The sequence below is a fragment of the Sander lucioperca genome, chromosome 12 (assembly GCF_008315115.2).
Source record: "Sander lucioperca isolate FBNREF2018 chromosome 12, SLUC_FBN_1.2, whole genome shotgun sequence".
NCBI lineage: Eukaryota > Metazoa > Chordata > Actinopteri > Perciformes > Percidae > Sander > Sander lucioperca.
In genome coordinates, this window is record NC_050184.1 from 1,115,155 (window position 1) to 1,136,909 (window position 21,755).

Below are 21,755 nucleotides of genomic sequence, written 5' to 3' on the forward strand. Positions count from 1 at the left end.
CTTTTCTCCTCAGACCAACACACACAAGAGAGACTTCACTAACGAGTTGACCAGATGTATTCTGGCCTCATCTTACCTGTAAATCATGCCAGTGGAATAAGATATGCTGTCCCTGAGTGAAACATGGTTCATCCGAAGAAAATCCTCCAGATTTTTTAGCTGAGCAGCTGCGCGAACCTCTTTCAGGCGCTGAAACTCTGCTAACTGGCTACTGCGCTGCTGCTTTTCTTCCTGCTCCAGTGCTTGCTCTGACAAGAAACAGCTCAGTCCACTGTGCACACTCTCACTCATGGATGACAGGGACATTATCTTGCCTCCAGACAAGCCATTTCCACTGCTGATGCTGCTGCTTCGACATATCCCACTGCTGTCTCGACTCCCAGGTGGCACCCCTCCACTGCCCCCAGGCTTGGGCATCTAGAAGTTGATGACAAAACAAAATCTGGAGTCACAATCAAACAGATGTGTGATAGAGCCAGGACTATAAATAACAACTGTTCCTCTGCTGATCTGAATGGGTCGGTCAATCATCAGGGCCCGGTTTTTCAAAAGTAATCCACTAGGATTTTGGATAACGGATTGGATCAAATCTTGAAAATGGGTTTTTCAAAAGAAAAAACGGATTACATAATCGGATTAGATCACGTAATCCAATCTTGGTTTTGATCCGGATCAAACCTTTAGTTTGGGTTTTTCAGAACTTTTTTGTAGGATTTGGATCACTTTGATCCAAAAAATCTGGATTAAACTGATCCCATCAGAAGGGTGGATTTCATGCCCAAAATGTAATGAAAACATTAAAAATGTATCAAATAATACTATATTTGGATCATGCAGTATCTTACAAGATATCCTATTTATTCATAAGGTTTTAATTTTATTTGTTCATCCGTCAGGCTACAGTGATTAGGTAGGCTTTAACGTATTCAGCCTTTCAGTATAGGCCTACAGCAAAGTAGAAAGAGTTTGGCCTCATAAAATAATCCCCCAAACAGCTGTCAAAATTGACCAAAAACAATAAATTTATTCTCTCACTAATTGATATATATATTCATCACAATCGAAAATATATTCGTTTTTAGAATATTTATTAGTGATGCATGCAATGATTACAGAATAACCAAAAAAATGCAAAGAATGGCAATCACCGATTTTTGAAATCCAAAACAAATCCAAATCAGAAATAGTGTCTAACTATTGCGTCCCTTGTTGCACGTCCTGTTTGGTTGGTTAGGGTCTCCAAGGGGCTCAGGTGCATCATTGTCAGCACAGAGAGGGACATTGCGCTTAGTAGCGATGTTGTGCAGGACAATACAGGCAAGGGTTATGTTGCATGCTTTCTGTGGTTCCGCTCTCAGGTAGTTAAGGCATGCAAAGCGCCTCTTAAGAACTCCATTTAAACGCTCAATTGCACATCTTGCTCTGCAATGAGCAGTGTTGAAGCGTGCCTGCGCCGGTGTATTTGCTGTTAGAAAAGGAGTCATCAGCCATGGTAGGAGTGGGTAGGCACTGTCTCCTAATATTATGCCATCTGGTCGGTTGGTTTGGAGGTCTCTATATAGAGCGCTCTCCCTCAGGATGCGTGCATCATGGACAGACCCAGGCCACTTGACAACGCAGTTGGTGATGAGGTCAGCATCACACACAAGTTGGACATTGATGCTGTGCCTCCCCTTTCTGTTCATAAACTCCCATTCATTCTCACGAGGTGCTTGTATATGCACATGTGTGCAGTCGATTGCTCCAATAGTATTGGGCATATTCCCCAAAAGAAAAAAGCTGCGCTTGGCCTGGGCAATCTGGTTGTCCTTCGGAAAAGAAACAAATTCATTGACCAGGCTGGCCAGTGCGATTGACACATCTCTCACCACATCACACACAGCTGATTTCACCACTCCCATATAGTCACCAACAACTTGATAGAAAGTCCCACATGTATAAAATCGGAGAGCAATGAGGATCTGGTCTTCCACAGACAGACCGTGACTCCTTTGGGTTCTGTGTTGAAGTTTTGGCCTGAGAAGGTTCACAAGGTATATCTATATCAGCCTTCCCAAAGCGAAACCGGACATACAGCTCCTCAGTGGTGTATTGCTCCAGTGGCTTGGTACGTTCAACATACACCCTTTGACGGTATCCTCTCCTGGCAAAGTGGTGGTGGCGGTGGACAACACCTGCCATGTCACTGTCTCTCTGTGAATCCTCTGAGGAAGGCTGATTTATATGGCTGTGTAGTTGGTCGTTTCAAACACACCTATAGACCTTTTTCACGGCAGACATGTTGACATGTCATAGTAGGAAAAGCACAGGTGTATTGAAAACCATTAATGATGGCTACATTCCACTTAGGAGAGGCCCTGGTATTGTGCATGCTGACTCACTGAAATAGCTTACTGGGACACTTGGTGGAATGGAGCCATCGTTAAGGTTATCAATTTCAGCTGTGCTTTTCCTACTATGACAAGTCAACATGTCTGCTGTGAAAAAGGTCCATTACAACTGATTGGTTTTGGCTTGTGTTCAATTGAGGCAATTGGACCCAAGGCCTATAATTGATGAACAATGTTCACTATAGTAAAGCAACGGAACCATGGACTCAAGAAGCTGTAACTTCACTGCTGCTGAAACCAATGCACTACTAGAGGGTGTTCGGTGCCATTATGGAACAATAGTGGGAAGTTTTAATTCTGCTAAGGATACCAACAAAAATAACAATGATGTTTGGACTTTAATCACAGAAAATGTGAATGCCATAGGGTCTGGCCAGAGGAGGACCACAGACCAAATCAAATTGCGGTGGAAGAATCTTAAGGCCAGGGCAACAAAGGACCATGCTGAAGCCAAAAACCCACAAACAGGCAACAAGCCATTTAAGAGGGGAGATTACACAGATGTGGTCCTCGACATCATTGGAGGTGAGAAGTCTCAAGCTCTCCATGGTATTCAAGGTGTTGTAGGGGATGGCGAGCCTTGGATTGAGGAGGAGGAGAATCTGCCAGTTCCTCCTGAGGCTGATCCAGAGAGCGTATTTATATTGGATCTCAGCTCTGTTCCTGAGGAAGAAGCTGGATCCTCATTGGGTGAGCCAGTGGTAGTTGCCACAGGATCTCAGAGGAAAGGCTTGAAGCGCCCTTCATTAAACAAAGATGATGATTACAAGACACGTCTGCAAAAAGAGACTGAAAGGGCAGAAGCACAGCTTCGTCTGGCAGAGGAACAACTGACTCTGACCAAACTGCAGCAAACCAAGGCCAGACTAGAGATCCGCCTCCTAAAGGCTACGCTCAGACAAGCTGGTCTCTCCACATCAGATGAGGAAGTCTGAAATTATTGTGGAGCATTTGACATTAAGTCTTTTTCTTAATTCAATACATCTATATTTGAAACTTTTTATTAATATCCTCAATGTACAGTGTTTGTGTTGTAGGTCTCAGATGAGCAGACTGCTGGAAGAGGATGGGGTGGGGTTTTTCTTGTTTTTAGTTTTTTTTTAAATGTGTGTGTTTTCATTTCAAATATAAATTAACTTATATTTACCCCACACTGGCTATTCTACTTGTTGCTCTTTACATATCTATAGTTCTACATTGTGATTTCCTATCCTGTTTGAGCACTGGTTATCCAGATTTGGTGATCCTGAAAAGTTCCTATCCGGATCAGATTGATCCAATCCGATGTTGCTTTGAAAAACTGCCTCAAAAGTAAGCTGGATTACGTGATCACGGATCGCAAAAAAAAGGATTACTAAATCCGGATCAATTTTATCCAGATTAAACCTTTTGAAAAACTGGGCCCACCGTTCCCAATGCCATGTGCATCATGGCTTGTAACATAATCACAGCTGTTTTATGGTCTCTGCTCTGTCTGCATTATTGAAGTATAAACACTGAATAATTTATGGATGAGTGAAGTATGTGAAGCTTCGCTGTTTTGTCTGTGTGGAGGAAAAAATGATTATGCACACAATGCTGTGTAGGACAGAGAGCAAGATTTATACAAACTGCTGACATTCATAGGTAGACATCTGTGGAATTGTGGCATGCATGAGGATAGTTCACTTTGTGGAGAAGTAGCAATGTTGGTTAAGGGTGGAATTGAAAGAAAAGAACTTTTGACAGCAGGGATGTACTGGGACAAAATTCATCTCGGGACTTTGGGATGGAGTGGCCTTTTATGAGAACCCATGAAAAACATATTTTTTGTAATATTTAGTAATAATAAACTACATAATGTAATACAGAAACAATAAAAACTAATACAGCCTTAGTGGTATAAAGATAATCTGATGTTGCTAAAGTTCTTCAACTCAGGATGTTTTGACATTTTCTGTTTTCTCTGTGATCATAACTTCAGAGGGACTTAAGTGACCGGGCCAATCAGATTTAACAAAACGCAAAGCAGTCCAAGTTGGGAGGGGCCGTTTGGCTGTTGGAACCCCCCTCTAAATTGACAGTATTACAGCCAAAACACACCGGGTGCGTAAGCATTGAGTCGCGTATAGCAGCGTAGCGCAGCTATTTTTATTTTAGGCGCCCATGATCTATTTCGACCTCACTCAGATCGCCACCACGGTCTTACTTTGAATGATGCAATCCTTCAACCTAGCCTTAAGACATTATGTCAATCAACAAAGTCATGCTTTACTCGCCTCATCCGAGACCAGGTAAGTTAAGACACATTTGGGACTCCGCTGTCGTCAAACTGGGGGGGGCATTTTTTTGTCCTTTATTTATAAAACAGCAGAAGCATGAAAGGGGAGAGAGAGAGGGGGAATGACTTGCAGCAAAGGGCTACAGGTTGGAGTCGAAACCACAGCTGCTGTGTTGAGGAGTAAACCTCTGTAAATGGGCGCGTGCTCTACCAGGTGAGCTACCCAGGCGCTCTCGCCATGCTTGTATGATAAAAACTCATTAAGCTATTAATCTAAATACATGACTTTTTTTTATCCTGCTGAGTAGAGGACTACATTGGAACTGGGATCCTGCGGTACCCAACACAAATCTCGGGGGAGCAGGCGGTTTTAACGGTGCTGTGGCTGGAAGCAGGCGGTCCAAAAATAGACAGCTGGTCCTGGGATTTAGGAGCGCTGCTCCTGATCAGTGCTTAACCGACTGTTAGGTTCGCCTAGCTAGGTTTGCACTTCTTGTTGACGTTTGAAGTATTGTCAAACAAAACGGAGGATAGCTCGCCCTCCACCTCATCCCATCCCTTCCCCCTCCCTTCCGCGCACTAACCCCCCAACCCCCACCCCCAAATCCTTCTTGTCGGTTATTGGCTGGAACACTGTATGTTATGTTTCCTGGTGCAGGTTGGCGCATTTTGTTTTTGTTTCCATTTGTGGAGCCTGGGCTGTCTACAGAGACCGTGTTTTCAAAATTAAATAAAACCTGGGCAATACAAACCACAGCCAACAACACATTCTGAAATAAGTGAAATAAATAAATTAATACAATGTCACTTTGCCCTTATTGCACTAGAATAACTAATTACTGCACTTGTATGAATGTAATTATGCACTAGAATATAATTTCACTACTTATTAGCATATTTAGTAATACTACACAGTAAATAGTTACCCTGTGGGACGGGAGAAGACACAAAATCAATGGTCAATATATTATATTGTGGGAGCGGGTGGTAATGGTCAGAAATCCACCGAGAGCAGGTAGGAGCAGGATTAAGAAAACAGCGCAGGGCTGTACTACTGAGCTCCGCCGGCGGAGTTTATTATCTCTTTCAAAAGTTTAGTGGGGAAAGGGTCAAGTCAAAAAAATGTTAACACACACACAGCCACACAAACACAGCCACATATAGGCTACAATTACCACAGTTTTCGCCACTCATCCTGTCTCTTTCTATCAGAGAGAGAGAGAGAGAGAGAGAGAGCCGAGAGGAGAAGAATCACTTTTTGACCTACTATTAGATATACATTGTACTGGTTTTCTATTTAAATATATATATATATATATATATATATATATATATATATATATATATATATATATATATATGATGTATATTATTTTCCACAAAATTAGTAGTTTAAAATCCGAGATGCGCCATTTCAACAAGGTCTTACATGTAATCGTAGGCCTTCTAGAAGTAATAATTATAATTCCAGAACTATAAATTCCAAACAGTTATTTGTTTATCTTTTTGTATGAAAAGGTATCATTTAACTATTAGCCTCGTTCATCTCGACTCCCAGAATGCAGTGCTGTGAGCGATACACTCAACTTACAATTCGATACGATTTCAAGTTCACGATGCAATTTTCTCACAATTTGTTTTTAACAGAATGAAATTACTAACAATGAATAAACTGTGCAAAACAGCAGATGTGTCCTCTTATCAAAAGTGCAACTGAAATAGTATTTTATCTTAAATAAAAAATGGCTTGTGTATTGCTAATCTAATTTAAATAATTTATTGAAAATGTATAACTTATAACGACAAAAATTAAGAAGCACTAGATGGCAGAAGGGGTATTTTACAACAACATTGAATGCACCACAACCTTATGAGCTGAACTCAAACACACCATTAAGTCCTGTCTTTGTATTTTTTCTAACAGCAGCAATGTCCATGCTGTTTCACAGTGCAGCTAATCTCAAAGTCAGGGATATGGAGGGATGTAAACATTTAACCCTAAGTAACTAAGTATGTTGGCAGATGTGTGGAAACAGATGCAAACCACACACACATTTTTGGCAATGTAATAGACTACACATATTTTGGGAAAATGTACATGTTACAATTAAGGATGTTCTTGGATATGCAATACCTGGAATGTAAAGTCATGTACCTTGGAAATATAAATGATTACATTATTGGTAATGATAGAAATTTAGCCAAGATACTATTGATCACAAGTAAAAAAGCAATTACAAGAAACTGGCACAAGATTGAACCCCCAACTATAAAACAATGGTTAGAAATGATAGAAGAGATTTAAACTATGGAAAAAATGACTTCCAGCTAAGAGTGAGATAAATGTTTTCATTATAAATGGAAGAAATTGATGATTTATGGCTGTGGAAATACACCTAACTGATTTGTAATTTGATGGTGGAATTACTTGTAGCCATGATTGTTAGTTTTGTTTACTTTTGTTTAGTTTATTTCCTTTTATATATATATGTCTGTAAGACTCTCACTTGAACAAAATGTTTACTTATTTAGTTTACTTAAATGTTTAGCTGTCAGCATTTTAACTGTGTTCAACACAGCTAATGTTACTAGCTATCAGTAGGCTAATGTCACATGCTGTTTGTTAACCACCTAGGCTGTTTCTAATTTTTTTTATCTCAACCTTTTGTAATCTTTACATATTTAAATACATTTTTTTACCCATTCACAATGCATTGTTACATCCCTAGTGTCAAGCAATTATTAGGGGCTGCTATGGCTCAGGTCTTTGGCGGTTGTCTACCACGGAAGGTCGGTGGTCGGTGGTTCTATCCCTTGCCCTGCCTGGGCAAATACTCCTGATGCACCATGATAAAAACGTATGAACTTTTTGTAAAGTCTGATTGTAAAGTCTTAGGAGAACAATTTTCAGAGGAAAAACATCTCATTATTGGTCTCTGTGTGATTTCAAAAAAAATGTGAGATTCAATTTCCATTTAGTTTTTTTCTTTTATCTTTATAATCATGTACCAGTTTATGCATTCATGTGACATTCCTGCAGCATACATATCCTGATAGCCCAGCTTATTATAAAAAAGACATTACAATACCATACCATTACCATACAATTTCTTTAATTTCTCTCCACTTTACTAAACTGCAGAAGCGCATGTACCAGAAAATCCCCAACTACTCAATAATTTAAGAGACTCTTTTTACATGCTGATGATGAAGATGGAACATATCATCTAGCTACATTCCCTGAGACTGAACAAAATAACAGCTGTGACTCAAGAAAGAGTAGAACAAGATATTTTAGAGAACCAAATCTTCTTGGACCACAAGGATTTTTTACCTTTTCATGGTTCCACACAGTATTTTACACATGGACATCATATCTATACAACATCAATCCTTTCATCCCATTATAAGTCAATTCATCCTAAACACTATTAGCTACTCACCCGAGTGGTTGGCGTTCGGCCGATGTAGGGGTTCTGGACTACACTGCTCATGATAGAGGTTTGTGATGGCCAGATAGAGCAGTAATGTGTTTTACTCAGCCTAATGCCTAGCAAAGCAGCTTCTGGATTGCTTTCAAAGTAGTTGGTGGAGGAGTTAATATGGCTTTCCACTCCCTCCTACTAGGTCACATGGCACACAAAGAGCCCTATCAGCAACCCTCTCTGCACTGCAGAGGCCAGAAAATAGTCATACAAGTAAATTATTTATCTTGACACTAAAACTAGCATCTGCACAAAAAGCTTGTGTCTGTAACAGCAGAAAGCATACTAAAAGCCTGTCATCTTGCTTGTTTCATCAGTGATGTATTTCTTTTTAGACTTGTGTAATGTATGTTTAGTTATTAAAGAATAACTACTACTACTAATACTAAGTACAAGTATTTTCCAACCAATATAATTGTTCCAACCAATATTTCTAACAATCTCAATCTTGTCTTTTTAGCTCCTTAAAGGATCAACTGATAACGGATAACCCCCTAAGCTTGTTACTGGTTCCATTTGACGCACTTGCTGCCATAAATGGCAACACTTCTCCACCACTTTGTACTTTTATTAAGCAGAAAAATTCACATATATAGAATACATAATAGACATGCTGCTAAACAGAGAAACGGGCCCTTGAGACTGGTTTAGGCCAAAAATAAAAACAGGCCCTCTCTTACACGCTCTCTGTGTTTTCCCTGCTTGCATATCCTTCTTATCTTTTTTACCACTGATCGGTTGGCTTGCCGGTCTTTCAGAGCAACAGAAAGTCATGACACATCTTGCATTAATCATCATGCACAATAAACACGGCAAGAAACGGGGGCATTTTAACACTTTGAGGACATGTTCAAAAATATCAGTTCCCAAGCTGTCTCTAGCTCCACCCAAAGGATTTATGTGTTACCTGAGGTGTTCCCACTGTTCATCATTGGGTTCAAACTGGTTAGAGGGAACATAAACTGTTGAAAACTAGTCAATGACAGGTGCTCCACTCTACTGCTGCCGCTCATAAGCCATCTTCTGCAGCAACCCCTATGTCCTCTACAGCTGCCCCCTGATCTTCCCTTGAAACTGGCTGCCTATCCACTCCAAATACATCTCAATAGGAGTGTGATGTTGCAACTGTTATGCCAGACAACCTTGCACTGTTCTAGTGACATGCCTGGCATGTCTTCAGCCGGTGGTGGTTCCGTTGATTATGTGAAGTCACGGTTTATAGGGGGCAGGTAAATGAAGTGAAGATTCCTAAGGTGCATTTAATTGTTGGGGTCCCTCCGTTCTCCATATATGTAAACAAGCAACGGTAAACATTTGTTAAGGCTCTCCAGATATCGCCTCACAGTCTTTCAATGGGCTGGTTCCTCCGTCAAAAGGCATTTCCCAGGGTTGAACCTCAGAAGACATCCATAAACCGACAAACAGCATTGTTTTTCCCTCCATGATCACATCGGACCCTGGATCGACACAATACTGGCTGGTGGTTTATGCAGAGAATAATTTACCTCTGTACCATCTCCAGTGTAGTGGATGCTGACTCTTGATTCTCCAGATTGAACACATAAAAGAAGCCAATAAAGACAAAATGGCACTGCAAAGGCACTGGTGAAGTCACACAGATGGTCAACTTCCCCTCAATGCAGACCATCCAATGGGTCAATCAAACTACTACCTAAAACAAAAGTGTCACGATTGTGAGTGTCTGTTGTAGTGTTTCCTGTTGTATTTTGTAGTATTCTGTTTTCTCACTAGTCATGTCTCGTTTTACTTCATTTTTGGTTGGATCATTCTGTCAGATCCCTGACAGAATGATCCGACCAAAAATGGACCCAGCAGTTTTTGAGTTTGTGCCACACTTTCACCCTTTTGATTTGGTCAGTGAGTCTCATGACCTTTTTCTGCGAATTTCATGAGGAGGACCCCGCCTTTGCCAGGCACCTCATGGAGGTTCGCTGGCAGGCTACTGAGTGGGAATTTGGCCTTCCTGTCTCCAAGCCTGTCAGCCTTCCAGAGCCTCAGCGGACTAGCCTTCCAGAGCCTCAGCGGACCAGCATTCCAGAGCCTCAGCGGACCAGCCTTCCAGAGCCTCAGCTGACGCCCAGCCTTCTAGAGTCTTCACCGTTGCCCGGCGCCTCAGAGACTGTGCCCTTGCCCCCGGCGCCTCAGAGACTTTGTTGTTGTCCAGCGACCCGGCCGACTCCTGTCCCCAGTATTCAGTTGGCGGCCCGGCCGACACCTGCCCCCTGTGTTCAGTCGGCGGCTTGGCTGACTCCAGCTCCCCATGTCCTGTCGGTGGCCCGGCCGACTCCTGCTCCTGTTGCCTGTCACTGCGGACCTTTCGCCAGTCCAACCTCCAGTGACACTCTGCCTTCGCCAGCTTGCCTGGCCTCCAGAGGGAATCAGATCTCGCTGCTAGCGTCGTCGCCAGCCTCCAGAGGGTCTCTGTCTTCATCGTCGGCGTCATCACCAACCTCCAGAGAGTCTTCGCAATCCTGTCCAGCATCCAGAGGGTCTCCGCCTTCGCTGTCCTGCTCGGCCTACATTGGGACTCAGCCTTTGCCGTCCTACTCGGCTGCCAGAGGGGTTTCGCCTTCACCGCCGGCCTCCAGAGAGTCTTTCCCGTCCTGCTCGGCCGCCAGAGGGGTTTTGCCTTCGCCACCAGTTGCAAGAGGGTATCCGCCTTCTGGTAGCCGTCCCTTAAGGGAGGGTTCTGTCACAATTGTGAGTGTCTGTTGTAGTGTTTCCTGTTTTATTTTGTAGTATTCTATTTTCTCCCTAGTCATGTCTCTGCATTTGGGTCCAAGCCTTGCTAATTCCATGATAGATCCCTGACAAAAAGCATCTTCCTCTCATTTGCAGTGTGTCACAGAATACCACAACTTACATTGCTAATAGTGTATATAATATATATAATATAATACGCTATTTATTTTCATTCAAACTGACTTTCAAAATAGTCTCCTATGAATTCCATTGATTAACAGTCCTAAAAACAGTCATAAAAGAGTGCCTTCTGCTGTCCATAAGAGGGATAAAAAGCACTCACCGTTTTTGAAAGCTTAAATGAGTTTTTGGTTTTGTATCGGAGTGAAAAACGTAAAAGTAATGTCATCAGTTTAAAAAAAAACAAGTCTGTCTCTCCTGACACCAATAACGTCTCTCAGGTGTGCAACAAGTGTCCTCAGTGTCTCATATTCTAGTTCAGGTAATGTCTTCTTAATTACATGTTGTGGTTTTTAGCATATTTTATGGTTTAATAAGCGCATTACTAGTATGCAAAAGGAGAAGCATCCCAACTGCCAGGTTATGGAGCTGGAGTATTTGTGTGATACCAGATGGAGCTCAAAATCAGGGTCAGTGCATAAGATCTTGCAGTTGCTTTATGTATTACTGGAGACTCAGGCGGGATTTTCCGAAAGCAGTGGACAAACTAAAATAGAAGCAGACCAGGGGCCTATACCATGAAGCTGGTTTAGGTGGCTAGCCAGCTATGTTTCAGTTTAGTTTCCACCAACCCTGGGTTTTAGGTACTATGAAAGTAGCTCGGCTTTAATCGGTGTTCGTTGCCATGGTATCTTACGCTGCACGGCTAACCTGCTCCGGGGAAGGTTATGTTCTGGATTCGAGATCTCAGTCAGAAGTTTGACCAATCAGTGAGCAAAGAAACATATAGGTGACGTAATTAATTCCCAGCTTCTGTTCTCTGTTGCAATCATTGCAATGGCTTCACCTTTCTTTTCTTCCAAATCCTGTGGACATCTCAGCGCAAATTGTTAGACGAGCACTTCGTAGAGAAAGAGTTTTTAGGGACAGACAAAATCCCCTTGACTTTCCTGATACTTGTATGAAAGATACAGATATTCCGCGGAAGGAATAACTTATTTTTGTGAACTTCTTGAGCCGCACATAACAAATGTGACTCGTCGAAGCCATGCACTTACTGTACCGCAAATGGTATGTATTGCATTGCGTTTCTTCGCAAGTGGTACATACTTGTATGCGGTCGGTGATGCGGAGAACCTAGGGAAAAACACGGTTTGTCGAACCATTCGCAAGGTGGTCCTCGCACTGCAGGGGTACATAAATAGCTTCATTGTGTTCCCTGGACATTTATCGACCATGTCCATAAAAGAGGGATTTTATAAAATTGCCGGTAAGATATATTGATAGGGTGACATGAACAAATTTAACCTTTCACAATCATTTTTTTTTTCCTTCGAAAAGCAGCTTGCACTTAGAGCACTTAAGTATTATACAATAGTCTACAGTAGCTACATGTTAAGAATGGTTTTTAATATATATATATATATATATATTTTCTTTTTTTTTCATATGAAAGGATTCCCTAGAGTCATTGGAGCAATAGACTGCACACATGTTGCAATCTCCAAAGCTCTAGGAGAACATGAGGCATATTATGTGAACAGAAAGTCCTTTCACAGCCTTAATGTTCAGGTAGGGCTACTATATATATGTGATGATTTTTGTTTGCAATTTAAATAAATATTTAAATGAATAGTAACTAACAGATTTCATCTGCAGATGACTTGTGATCATGAATGCATGATCCCAAGCTTGGATTCCAAATGGCCTGGCTCAGTGCATGACTCACGAATTTTCCATGAGTCTATGTTGTGTCAGCGCTTTGAGGAAGGCAAGTTAAATTTGGTACAGTACAAAAGATGTTAAAGTGTTTATTTTAATTGTGACAGCAAAAAAAAAAATGTTCTCCCATTTTCTGTTCTATGACAGGGCTTTTTGATGGCCTGTTGGTAGGAGACAGGGGTTATGACGTCACTCTTTTATGTGCATGCGCGCGCGGAGTAATCAGAGTTTAAGGATCAAAGCCTGGGTTGACAGAGAAAGTTGATGAGCTGCGTCATGGTACCAATAAAGTCTGATTGCATCGGTTTGGTTTTGTCAACTCTAAACCAATCCTGCAACCCTGAGTTTGTTCAACTACCATCATGGTACAGGCCCCAGCTGTTGCAACACGTGCAAACGAAAAAGTTTGTTTTCATGCTTCTTACGTTTTGCAAACTGTTTGAAAACAGTGATTTTGCCACCAAGGGGCCACAGAGCTCAACGCTATGTGTGACAGACTGCACATCATTGATTGAAACACTGAAAGCTACATATTCAATTCAATTTTATTTATAGTATCAAATCATAACAAGAGTTATCCCAAGACACTTTACAGATAGAGTAGGTCTAGACCACACTCTATAATATACAAAGACCCAACAATTCCAGTAATTCCCCCAAGAGCAAGCATTTAGTGGCGAGGAAAAACTCCCTTTTTTGGAAGAAAGCTTGGAAAGACCCAGGCTCTTGGTAGGCGGTGTCTGACGGTGCCGGTTGGGGGTGTGATTAACAGTGGCAATAACAATCACAATTAAAGCTGCAAGCAGCGATGGATGGGCCCTCGCTCCTCTGCGCGCGTCTGGGTTACGGGCGGTCGCCGCTCCTTGCGACCGTGCATTTGCGTGGCACTCAGACACTGCAAATCGTCACCAATGAAAAGGGAACTCCCTGCTGAGTTCAATGATACCTCACACAAGACTCTACGTCATACAGTTCATTAGCTGTGAAAGGGGGCGTGGCCAAAGCATAGGGGTCGGGGCAAACCTTTACCAATTAAAAAGAGTCTCTGCTGAGTTCATTGATACCTCACATAAGACTACCTTAAATGGGTCAGCATTTATGAAAGGGGCATGGCTTAAGCATAGGGGACGGGATAAATCACCAATCAAAAACAAACTCTCTGCTGAGTTCCACAATAACACACAAGACTCTACGTCATACAGTTCATTAGCTGTGAAAAGGGGCGTGGCTAAAGCATAGCGGGCGGGTCAAACCATCACCAATTAAAAAGTAACTCTGCTGAGTTCAATGATACCTGACACAAGACTCTACCTTAGATGGGTCAGCATTTATGAAAGGGGGCGTGGCTTAAACATAGGGGCGGGCCAAACCATCACCAATGAATAAGGAAGTCTCTGCTGAGTTCACTGATATCTCACACAAGGGTCTACATCAAATGGGTCATTAGTTATAAAAGGGGGCGTGGCTAAAGCATAGGGGGCGGGCCAAACCATCACCAATGAAGAAGGAACTCTCTGCTGAGTTCATTGATATCTCACACAATGGTCAACCTTAAATGGTTCAAATGTTATGAAAGGGGCGTGACTTAAGCATAGGGGGCGGGCCAAACCATCACCAATGAAGAAGCAACTCTCTTCTGAGTTCAATGACACCTCACACAAATGTTATGAAAGGGGGCGTGGCCTGAGTAAGTGGGCGTGGTTAAAGTATAGGGGGCGGCTCAGTATCACATGTAGACCACACATTATAAGTTTCATGTAAATCGGATGATGTTTGTTATATAAGGCGCATTTCCTGTTGCCAGCGCTATGATCAAAAGTCAATTTTGGCCTGTAGGTGTCCTCAGGCGTGGACCGTTGTCAATTGTGAGAATTTCGGGCAGATACGACAACGTACACTCAAGTTACAACAACTTCTTTGTTCATTGCTCAACACTCAAAATGGCCGCCATGCCACGCCCACACCGTCTGATGAAAAGTTTTTCTTTTAATAGCTTTTGATCTTTAAGGTGTTGAGAAGATACAGAAAAAGTTTGAAGTCCATCGGATGAAATCTCTAGGAGGAGTTCGTTAAAGTATAGCACCTTGACTTTTAGGCCTACTTCCTGTTGCCACTAGGGGGCGCTATGACTTTAAGTAAATATCGGCCTTTATTTGTCCTCAGAGTTGGACTCTTATGAATCCTGAAAAGTTTTGAGCCAGTTGGACGATGTACACTCAAGTTACAGCCACTTCCTGTTTTGATGGCGAAACGCACAAAATGGTCGCCCCGCCACGGCCACATGACGAAAAGTTTTTCTTTTAACAACTCTTCATCTTTAATGTCTTATGATGGCACAGACCGAATTTGAAGTTGATCGGATGAAATCTCTAGGAGGAGTTCGTTAAAGTACGACGTGGAAATGGCCAAAATCGCACTAATTTCGAACTTTGAAATCAAAATGGCGGACTTCCTGTTGGGTTTAGGGTATCGCTCCAACGACGTGTTTTGTACATCTTGACATGTTACATATGTGTACCAAGTATCGTGAGTCTACGTTAAACACACTGCGGAGGCTCTATTTTTTTAACTTTGTAGGGGGTGCTAGCGAGCCATTTTTGCGCGCCTATTCCCGAAACCCTTAAAATACGTAAATTTTCACCAGACTTGATGCGACCGCCAAATTTGGTGAGTTTTTGAATATGTTAAGCCAATTCATTTGCCGGGAAAAAGAATAATAATTAAAGCTGCAAGCAGCGATGGACGGGCCCTCGTGCCTCGGCGCGTCAGCGTTACCGGCGGACGCCGCTCCTTGCGACCGTGCATTTGCTCGGCACTCAGACGCCGCAAATCGTCATCAATGAAAAGGGAACTCCCTGCCTAGTGCAACAATACCTCACACAAGACTCTACGTCATACAGTTAATTTGCTGTGAATAGGGGCGTGGCTAAATTATAGGGGGCGGGTCAAACCATCACCAATTAAAAAGGAAGTCTCTGCTGAGTTCATTGATACCTCACATAAGACTCTACCATAAACGGGTCACCATGTATGAAAGGGGGCGTGGCTAAGCACAGAGGGGCGGGCCAAACAATCACCAATGAAGAAGCAACTCTCTGCTGAGTTCAATGACACCTCACACAAGACCCTACCTTAAACAGTTCAAATGTTATGAAAGGGGGCGTGGCTTAAGCATAGGGGACGGGCCAAATGATCACCAATGAAGAAGGAACTCCCTGCTGAGTTCAATGACACCTCACACAAGACTCTACCTTAGATGGATCAGCATTCATGAAAGGGGGCGTGGCTTAATCATAGGGGGCGGGCCAAACCATCACCAATGAAGAAGCAACTCTCTGCTGAGTTCAATGACACCTCACACAAGACCCTACCTTAAAAGGTTCAAATGTTATGAAAGGGGGCATGGCTTAAGCATAGGGGGCGGGCCTAACTATCACCAATGAAGAAGCAACTCTCTGCTGAGTTCAATGACACCTCACACAAGACCCTACCTTAGATGGATCAGCATTCATGAAAGGGGGCGTGGCTTAAGCATAGGGGGCGGGCCAAACCATCAGCAATGAAGAAGCAACTCTCTGCTGAGTTCAATGACACCTCACACAAGACTCTACCTTAAACGGTACAAATGTTATGAAAGGGGGCGTGGCCTTCGCCGCTGTCGGCGCTCGGGCCCTAATAATTCCTTCAGTTCCAATAGGGCCTTCGCCGCTGTCGGCGCTCGGGCCATAATAAAGATAATAGAACAGTGACTAGAAATAGTAGTCAAAGTAGTTCATGGCATAGCAGAGCACTGCAGGGTGTTACAGGATGTAGCATGGCACGGCAGAGCATAGCAGGACGTAGCAGGATGCAGCAGGACGCAGCACGACACTGCAGGGCACCGCAGAGCGTAGCAGGGAGTGCAGCAGGACCATGGTGACAGCTGCAACCATGACTTTGGTGCCACCCTAATCCAAGGAAACATGCTCGGCGAAAAAGAAACTTAAGGACTCCGGAGAATAAGCTCCCCAGAGCTAGGTTAGTAACAATTATTCTGGGACATGGATGCACACAAATGGAAAGAGAACATATGCAACATTCTGGAATGATTCGGATGGTGACTTTGTTAAAGCAGCCATATTATGCTCATTTTCAGGTTCATAATTGTATTTTAAGGTTGTACCAGAATAGGTTTACATGGTTTAATTTTCAAAATACACCATATTTTTGTTGTACTGCAGTGCTCTCTCTCACTGCTGCAGATCCTCTTTTCACCTGGTCTCTGTTTTAGCTACAGAGTGAGACCTCTTTTCTTCTTCTTCTTCTGTACTATCTTTGATTGCACTGCACATGCCCAGTAGCTCAGATGTGGATCATGTCAGCTAGCTAGGTCCATAGACAGTAAAAGAAAGGCTGTTTCTACAACTTCGGTCAGTTACAAGGCAGGATTAGCTGGGAGACTTCTAAATGAGGGCGCACATGTAAGTAGTTCTTTTGTAGATTATGGTGAACTTGTGTGTGTTGTAGCAGTGCTTTGCTATTGAGAACGAGGTAGCATGCTAGCGTTAGCATTAGCGTTAGCATGCTAACACTAACGCTACGAGCTAATGGTTGCGGTTAGCCTGCTCGTTTCGGCTTGTGACGTCACAAGCCGTGCCGATTTTGAACAGCTCACCCAGAGACTGAAGGCAGGACACATTCAGAAACCGTATCTCACTCTAAACAGCATGGATGGATTTTTTTCAAAGTTTGTATGTGTGTGGAAGCACCAGAGACACCAAAGAACACCCCAAATCCCAGAAAAAGTGATTTCTTTTCATAATATGGGCACTTTAATGTGCTCAGACTGACAGAAGAACTGATGGAAAAGCATGAGATAGCTAACTGGGACGTGGTTGCTTCTCGTGAACACAAGCTGCCTTCAAAGTTTCACGAGTCTGTTGTCACCACAACTCTGGGAAAAAACTAAGCTAAGGTTAAAAGCAATGAGGATTTAAGGGCCCTGTGGAACTGTATCCTTGAAAGACAGATAACTGAGACTGAAGACGAGAGCGACGGCCTCTTTCGCACCTGGATCTCCCGCTTTTGGAGAAAATAAACATTTTAAGTGGTCTGTGTGCTTTATACAGTATTGAAATCGCTGATGCTGAATATTAGGGGTGGGAATCTTTTACCATCTCACGATTCAATTCGATTCCGATTCTTGAGGCCACGATTCGATTCAAAATCGATTTTCGATTCAAAAAGATTTTCGATTCAAAACGATTCAATTCTATCCATAATGATTTCTAATCGGGTTTCTGTTCATGATCTACTCTCATCTGCTTTGCTATACAGAATGACAAACGGAGACATTAAAGTGTCTTTTTCACATTTATTAAGTTCAATTCTCAGGGAAGTGCCTTTTATCAAAAACATTGTCTGGTTCTCAATTGCTACTCATTAGTAGCTAGCTGTAAAATAATTTGGAACAAAAATAAAGTGCTTCTTCATAATACAAAATGGTTGAAAATAGATGCATTTCCCAGGAAAGTTGCAGTTTACCACAAATATCATGTAGAACATAACCGATGAAGACAAAAAAAACATCTATATTTCTCAGTCAGACTCAGTAACTTAAAGAATAACAAGTTATGAAAATAAAGTGCTTCTTTCAAAATGAAAAATAGTACCCCTAAGCTACCTGTCTCTGAAATGTTCATGACAGTGTCTCTTGCAAGAACTGTAAACTGTGCAACTGATTATATGATTTTCAACAAATCATGAAAAAAAATGGACATGAACTGTGTCCAAGGTTACTGTCCATTTGCAGATGCAACATTCAGGTTCTTTTGCAGGAAAAGAAGCTGATCAACATGTGCAGGAGTGAGACTGCTTCGCTGTGCTGTCACTATATCTCCAGCGGTGGAGAAAACTCTCTCAGCTGCAACGCTAGTGCCAGGGATACACAAGTATCGCTTAGCCAGTCCAGCTAAGAGAGGAAAAGCTGTCTGATGGGTCCTCCACCAGCTGAGCGGGTTCTCTGCCAGAGACAGGGGAGGGGCTTCAAGATACTTCTTCAGTTCCTCTTCAGCTCTGGAGCTGGCAGATCTACGGACAACACTGACCTCAGTAAATGTCTTGCCCAATAGCGTGACCAGTGCAGAGGGCCTTCTTTTTCGAGCAGGGCCTTCTTCTTGCTGTGGTGTCTCAGACTCAACCTCAGCCTCTTCTGAGTTCACTTGTCTCTACAGAAACAATTCAACAATCATGTCAGTCACAATCAATTACAGGGATGCAAACACATGTATGGTTATTATCGAAGCCCTCGCCCCGCTGCAAATTTCCAGATACTTACATAATTGTGATGAATTTAATCCTTTTTAAGTTATTATTTTGCAGTGTAAGATTACAGTTAACACCTTTAAATATTACATCCATTTTCAGCAAGCATAAATGTCTTACACATTTTAGAAAATATATATTACTCAAGAACAGATAATTTACCTCAAGTGCTGCAGCCTCTGCAACTACATTGGCATGGATTTCCAGCTCCTCAGTGAGGAAAAGGCAGGGCCTTGAATCTGGGGTCCAAAAAGGAAGCAGAGTACAGCATGCGCTTATCCCGTGCAGAACTGTATCTTTTCGCCAGATCATCGTGGATTGCCAGTTTGATTTCCCGAATAACTGGTGTGTCAGCAGCAGCAACGCCAGCTGCCTCCGTGTCGTGCAGCAATTGAGTATGCAAAGGAGCAATAACTGAGAGTGTAGGCGTAGAATCCTCTGACATTATGTGGGTTGCGTCTTTCATTGGTTTCAGCGCCGATGCTATTTCCTCAGCAGTGGAGATGTCGGTGTCGCTGAGTGTGCAGATGTCACTTCCAGATTTTCTCACCTGGGGGGAGAGCAGCGCGGCACAAATAGCAGGCTGCTGCTCTAGGGATCGTTCTATCATGTCCAGCGCGCTGTTCCAGCGTGTAGCGACATCCGTTTTCAGTTTGTGCCGGTAACTGCAGAAGTTTCTGCTTTTCCAGCAGTTCCATGATTTGCAATGGCGCTGCGGTGGAAGAAACCAGTAATTCGCCTGATCCTCCCAAGCAGTCGTGACACCGTGGTGAGCTTCAGAGATCGTTGTGCAGCCAGGTTGAGAGTATGGGCAAAACATGTAATGTGTGCCAAGTTGTCAATCTGTGCAGCGGCGAGCATGTTGGCAGCATTATCAGTCACAATCACCAGATCCGAGACCGTCAGCTCCCATTCATTAGCAACGGAGTGAAACATGGCATTGACATTTACGGCTGTATGGCTCTCGTGCATCACACGAGTTTGCAAAACACGGGATTCGAGCACCCACGTATCAGTTATGTAGTGAGCGGTGAATGTCAAAAAGACTTGGTTGCTCTTGATGTCCATGCATCACGTTAGTGCCACTCTGGTCGTTTCGGTTAGGGCACTGGCGACCTTTCTTTTAGTCTCATTGTAAAGCTGTGGCACAGCTGTCTCAGTGAAAAACTTGCGGGACGGTATGGTGTACCTCGGCTCTGCTGTCTGTAACATGCAGACGAACCCCTCGTTCTCCACCACACTGTAAGACCTTAGGTCTTTGGCGATGAAGCAGGCGATAGACAGAGTTATTTTTTTTGCCCTCTCGGAGTTGGCAGGAAGTTTCGTGAAGCACTGCAGTGTGCGTTGGTCTGCAGCTGGCGGCTGCTCTGTGTCGCTGAGCTCCGAGTGATGCCTATTAATATGAGCCCGCGCATTTGTTGTGCTGCCGAAGTACTTGGTCTTCGTTTTGCAAAGCTTGCACACTGTGTGTGTCATGTCCAGCGCAGTGCTTCCAGGCATTCGGTAAAAAACGAAATTATGCCAAACTTTAGCTTTAAGTGAAGACGGGGCTGGTTGGATCTCCCTCTCATCCATATTTGCTTCCTCTTTGTTCTAGTGATTTACCGCTCACGTTCAAAAACCGGCTGCGTGGTGACGTCCGGACGTCCCGGATAGGCTAGTTACAAAAATGGAGACGGCTGATTTTATTTATTTATTAAATCGATTCTTGGACATTTCAGATCGATTCTGAATCGTTGCAAATGAGAATCTAGATTCTTCTGTGAATCGATTTTTTGGCACACCCCTACTGAATATGCTGTATTCATCCAGCACATCACACAGAGAATGGTTCGGGAGAACTTTCCCACATTAATGGAAGTACTGGACAGCTGCCCTGCTGAAATATTTCCCAACATAAATAGTGTTTTGATGGCCATCTTAACACTGCCTTCAATGCCCTGCAGCGTTGAGACTTTTCTCCGCAACAAACTTATTTATTGACAGTTTGGAATATGATGACATAATCAACGTTTTCAACTCAAAGCCCAGGAGACTCTGCCTTGTGTTTTTTATGCAGGCCTGCTATATTTTTGATTTTAGATAGCTTTTTCTGAAATGATGCTCTGAATATGTATACATTTATTTGTATTATAATGTTCAGTTTGAGTGTAGCTACTCTTATAACGAGAGTTATGCAGTGTTAGATGTTATTATCTAACACACCAATATCACTATACGATCATTTCAACTGTGGGAAACCAGCTGATTCGTGCATGTGGTCATGTGACCTGTTGCCAATCAGGAAGTGATAAAAAGCTCACCAGGTTCAGTCATTAGTCCCTTACCTCTCACTGAGCGCACTGCGTTGTGTGGATTCTCCTGTTGTGCAGGGTGATAGCCAGGCGCAAGTTCCCATCCTTCACGGAGTGAACTGAAGCTAATTGACGTTTACCACTGATGTGACTAATGAGCTGCTGTGGCTGTAGAGCTCCGGAAAATACTGCTTTGGAAATTCCTCCTCCTGCATTAATTGTGCTATAGGAGTTTGTGTTCTTGCAAAGTAGGCTTATATTTTACTCTTTTTATTAATGTGTTAATAATTATTTGAAAAACACGGTAATCTTGTGAATGGCCACTAATGTGTTTTGTTTCTTTCTCAAAGGGGGACCAGTCCAGTCACTGTTTTCTACGGTTATTTTACCATTTTGTTTCTTTGGGTTGTTTGCCTTG

General features: G+C 42.8%; 1 protein-coding gene across 1 annotated transcript in view; it reads right to left on the reverse strand.

Moving 5' to 3' along the window:
• Nucleotides 1-8,283, reverse strand: part of LOC116067645 (voltage-gated potassium channel subunit beta-2-like) — a 140,096-nt gene extending 131,813 nt beyond the window's left edge. Inside the window, exons 1-2 of the mRNA XM_036008046.1 lie at nt 8,094-8,283; nt 77-417 (exon numbers count right to left, since the gene is read on the reverse strand). Coding sequence (XP_035863939.1) covers nt 77-417; nt 8,094-8,144 — 392 coding nt within the window. The 5' untranslated portion in view covers nt 8,145-8,283. The remainder of the gene's footprint in view (nt 1-76; nt 418-8,093) is intronic.
• Between the last annotated feature and the right edge of the window lie 13,472 nt (nt 8,284-21,755).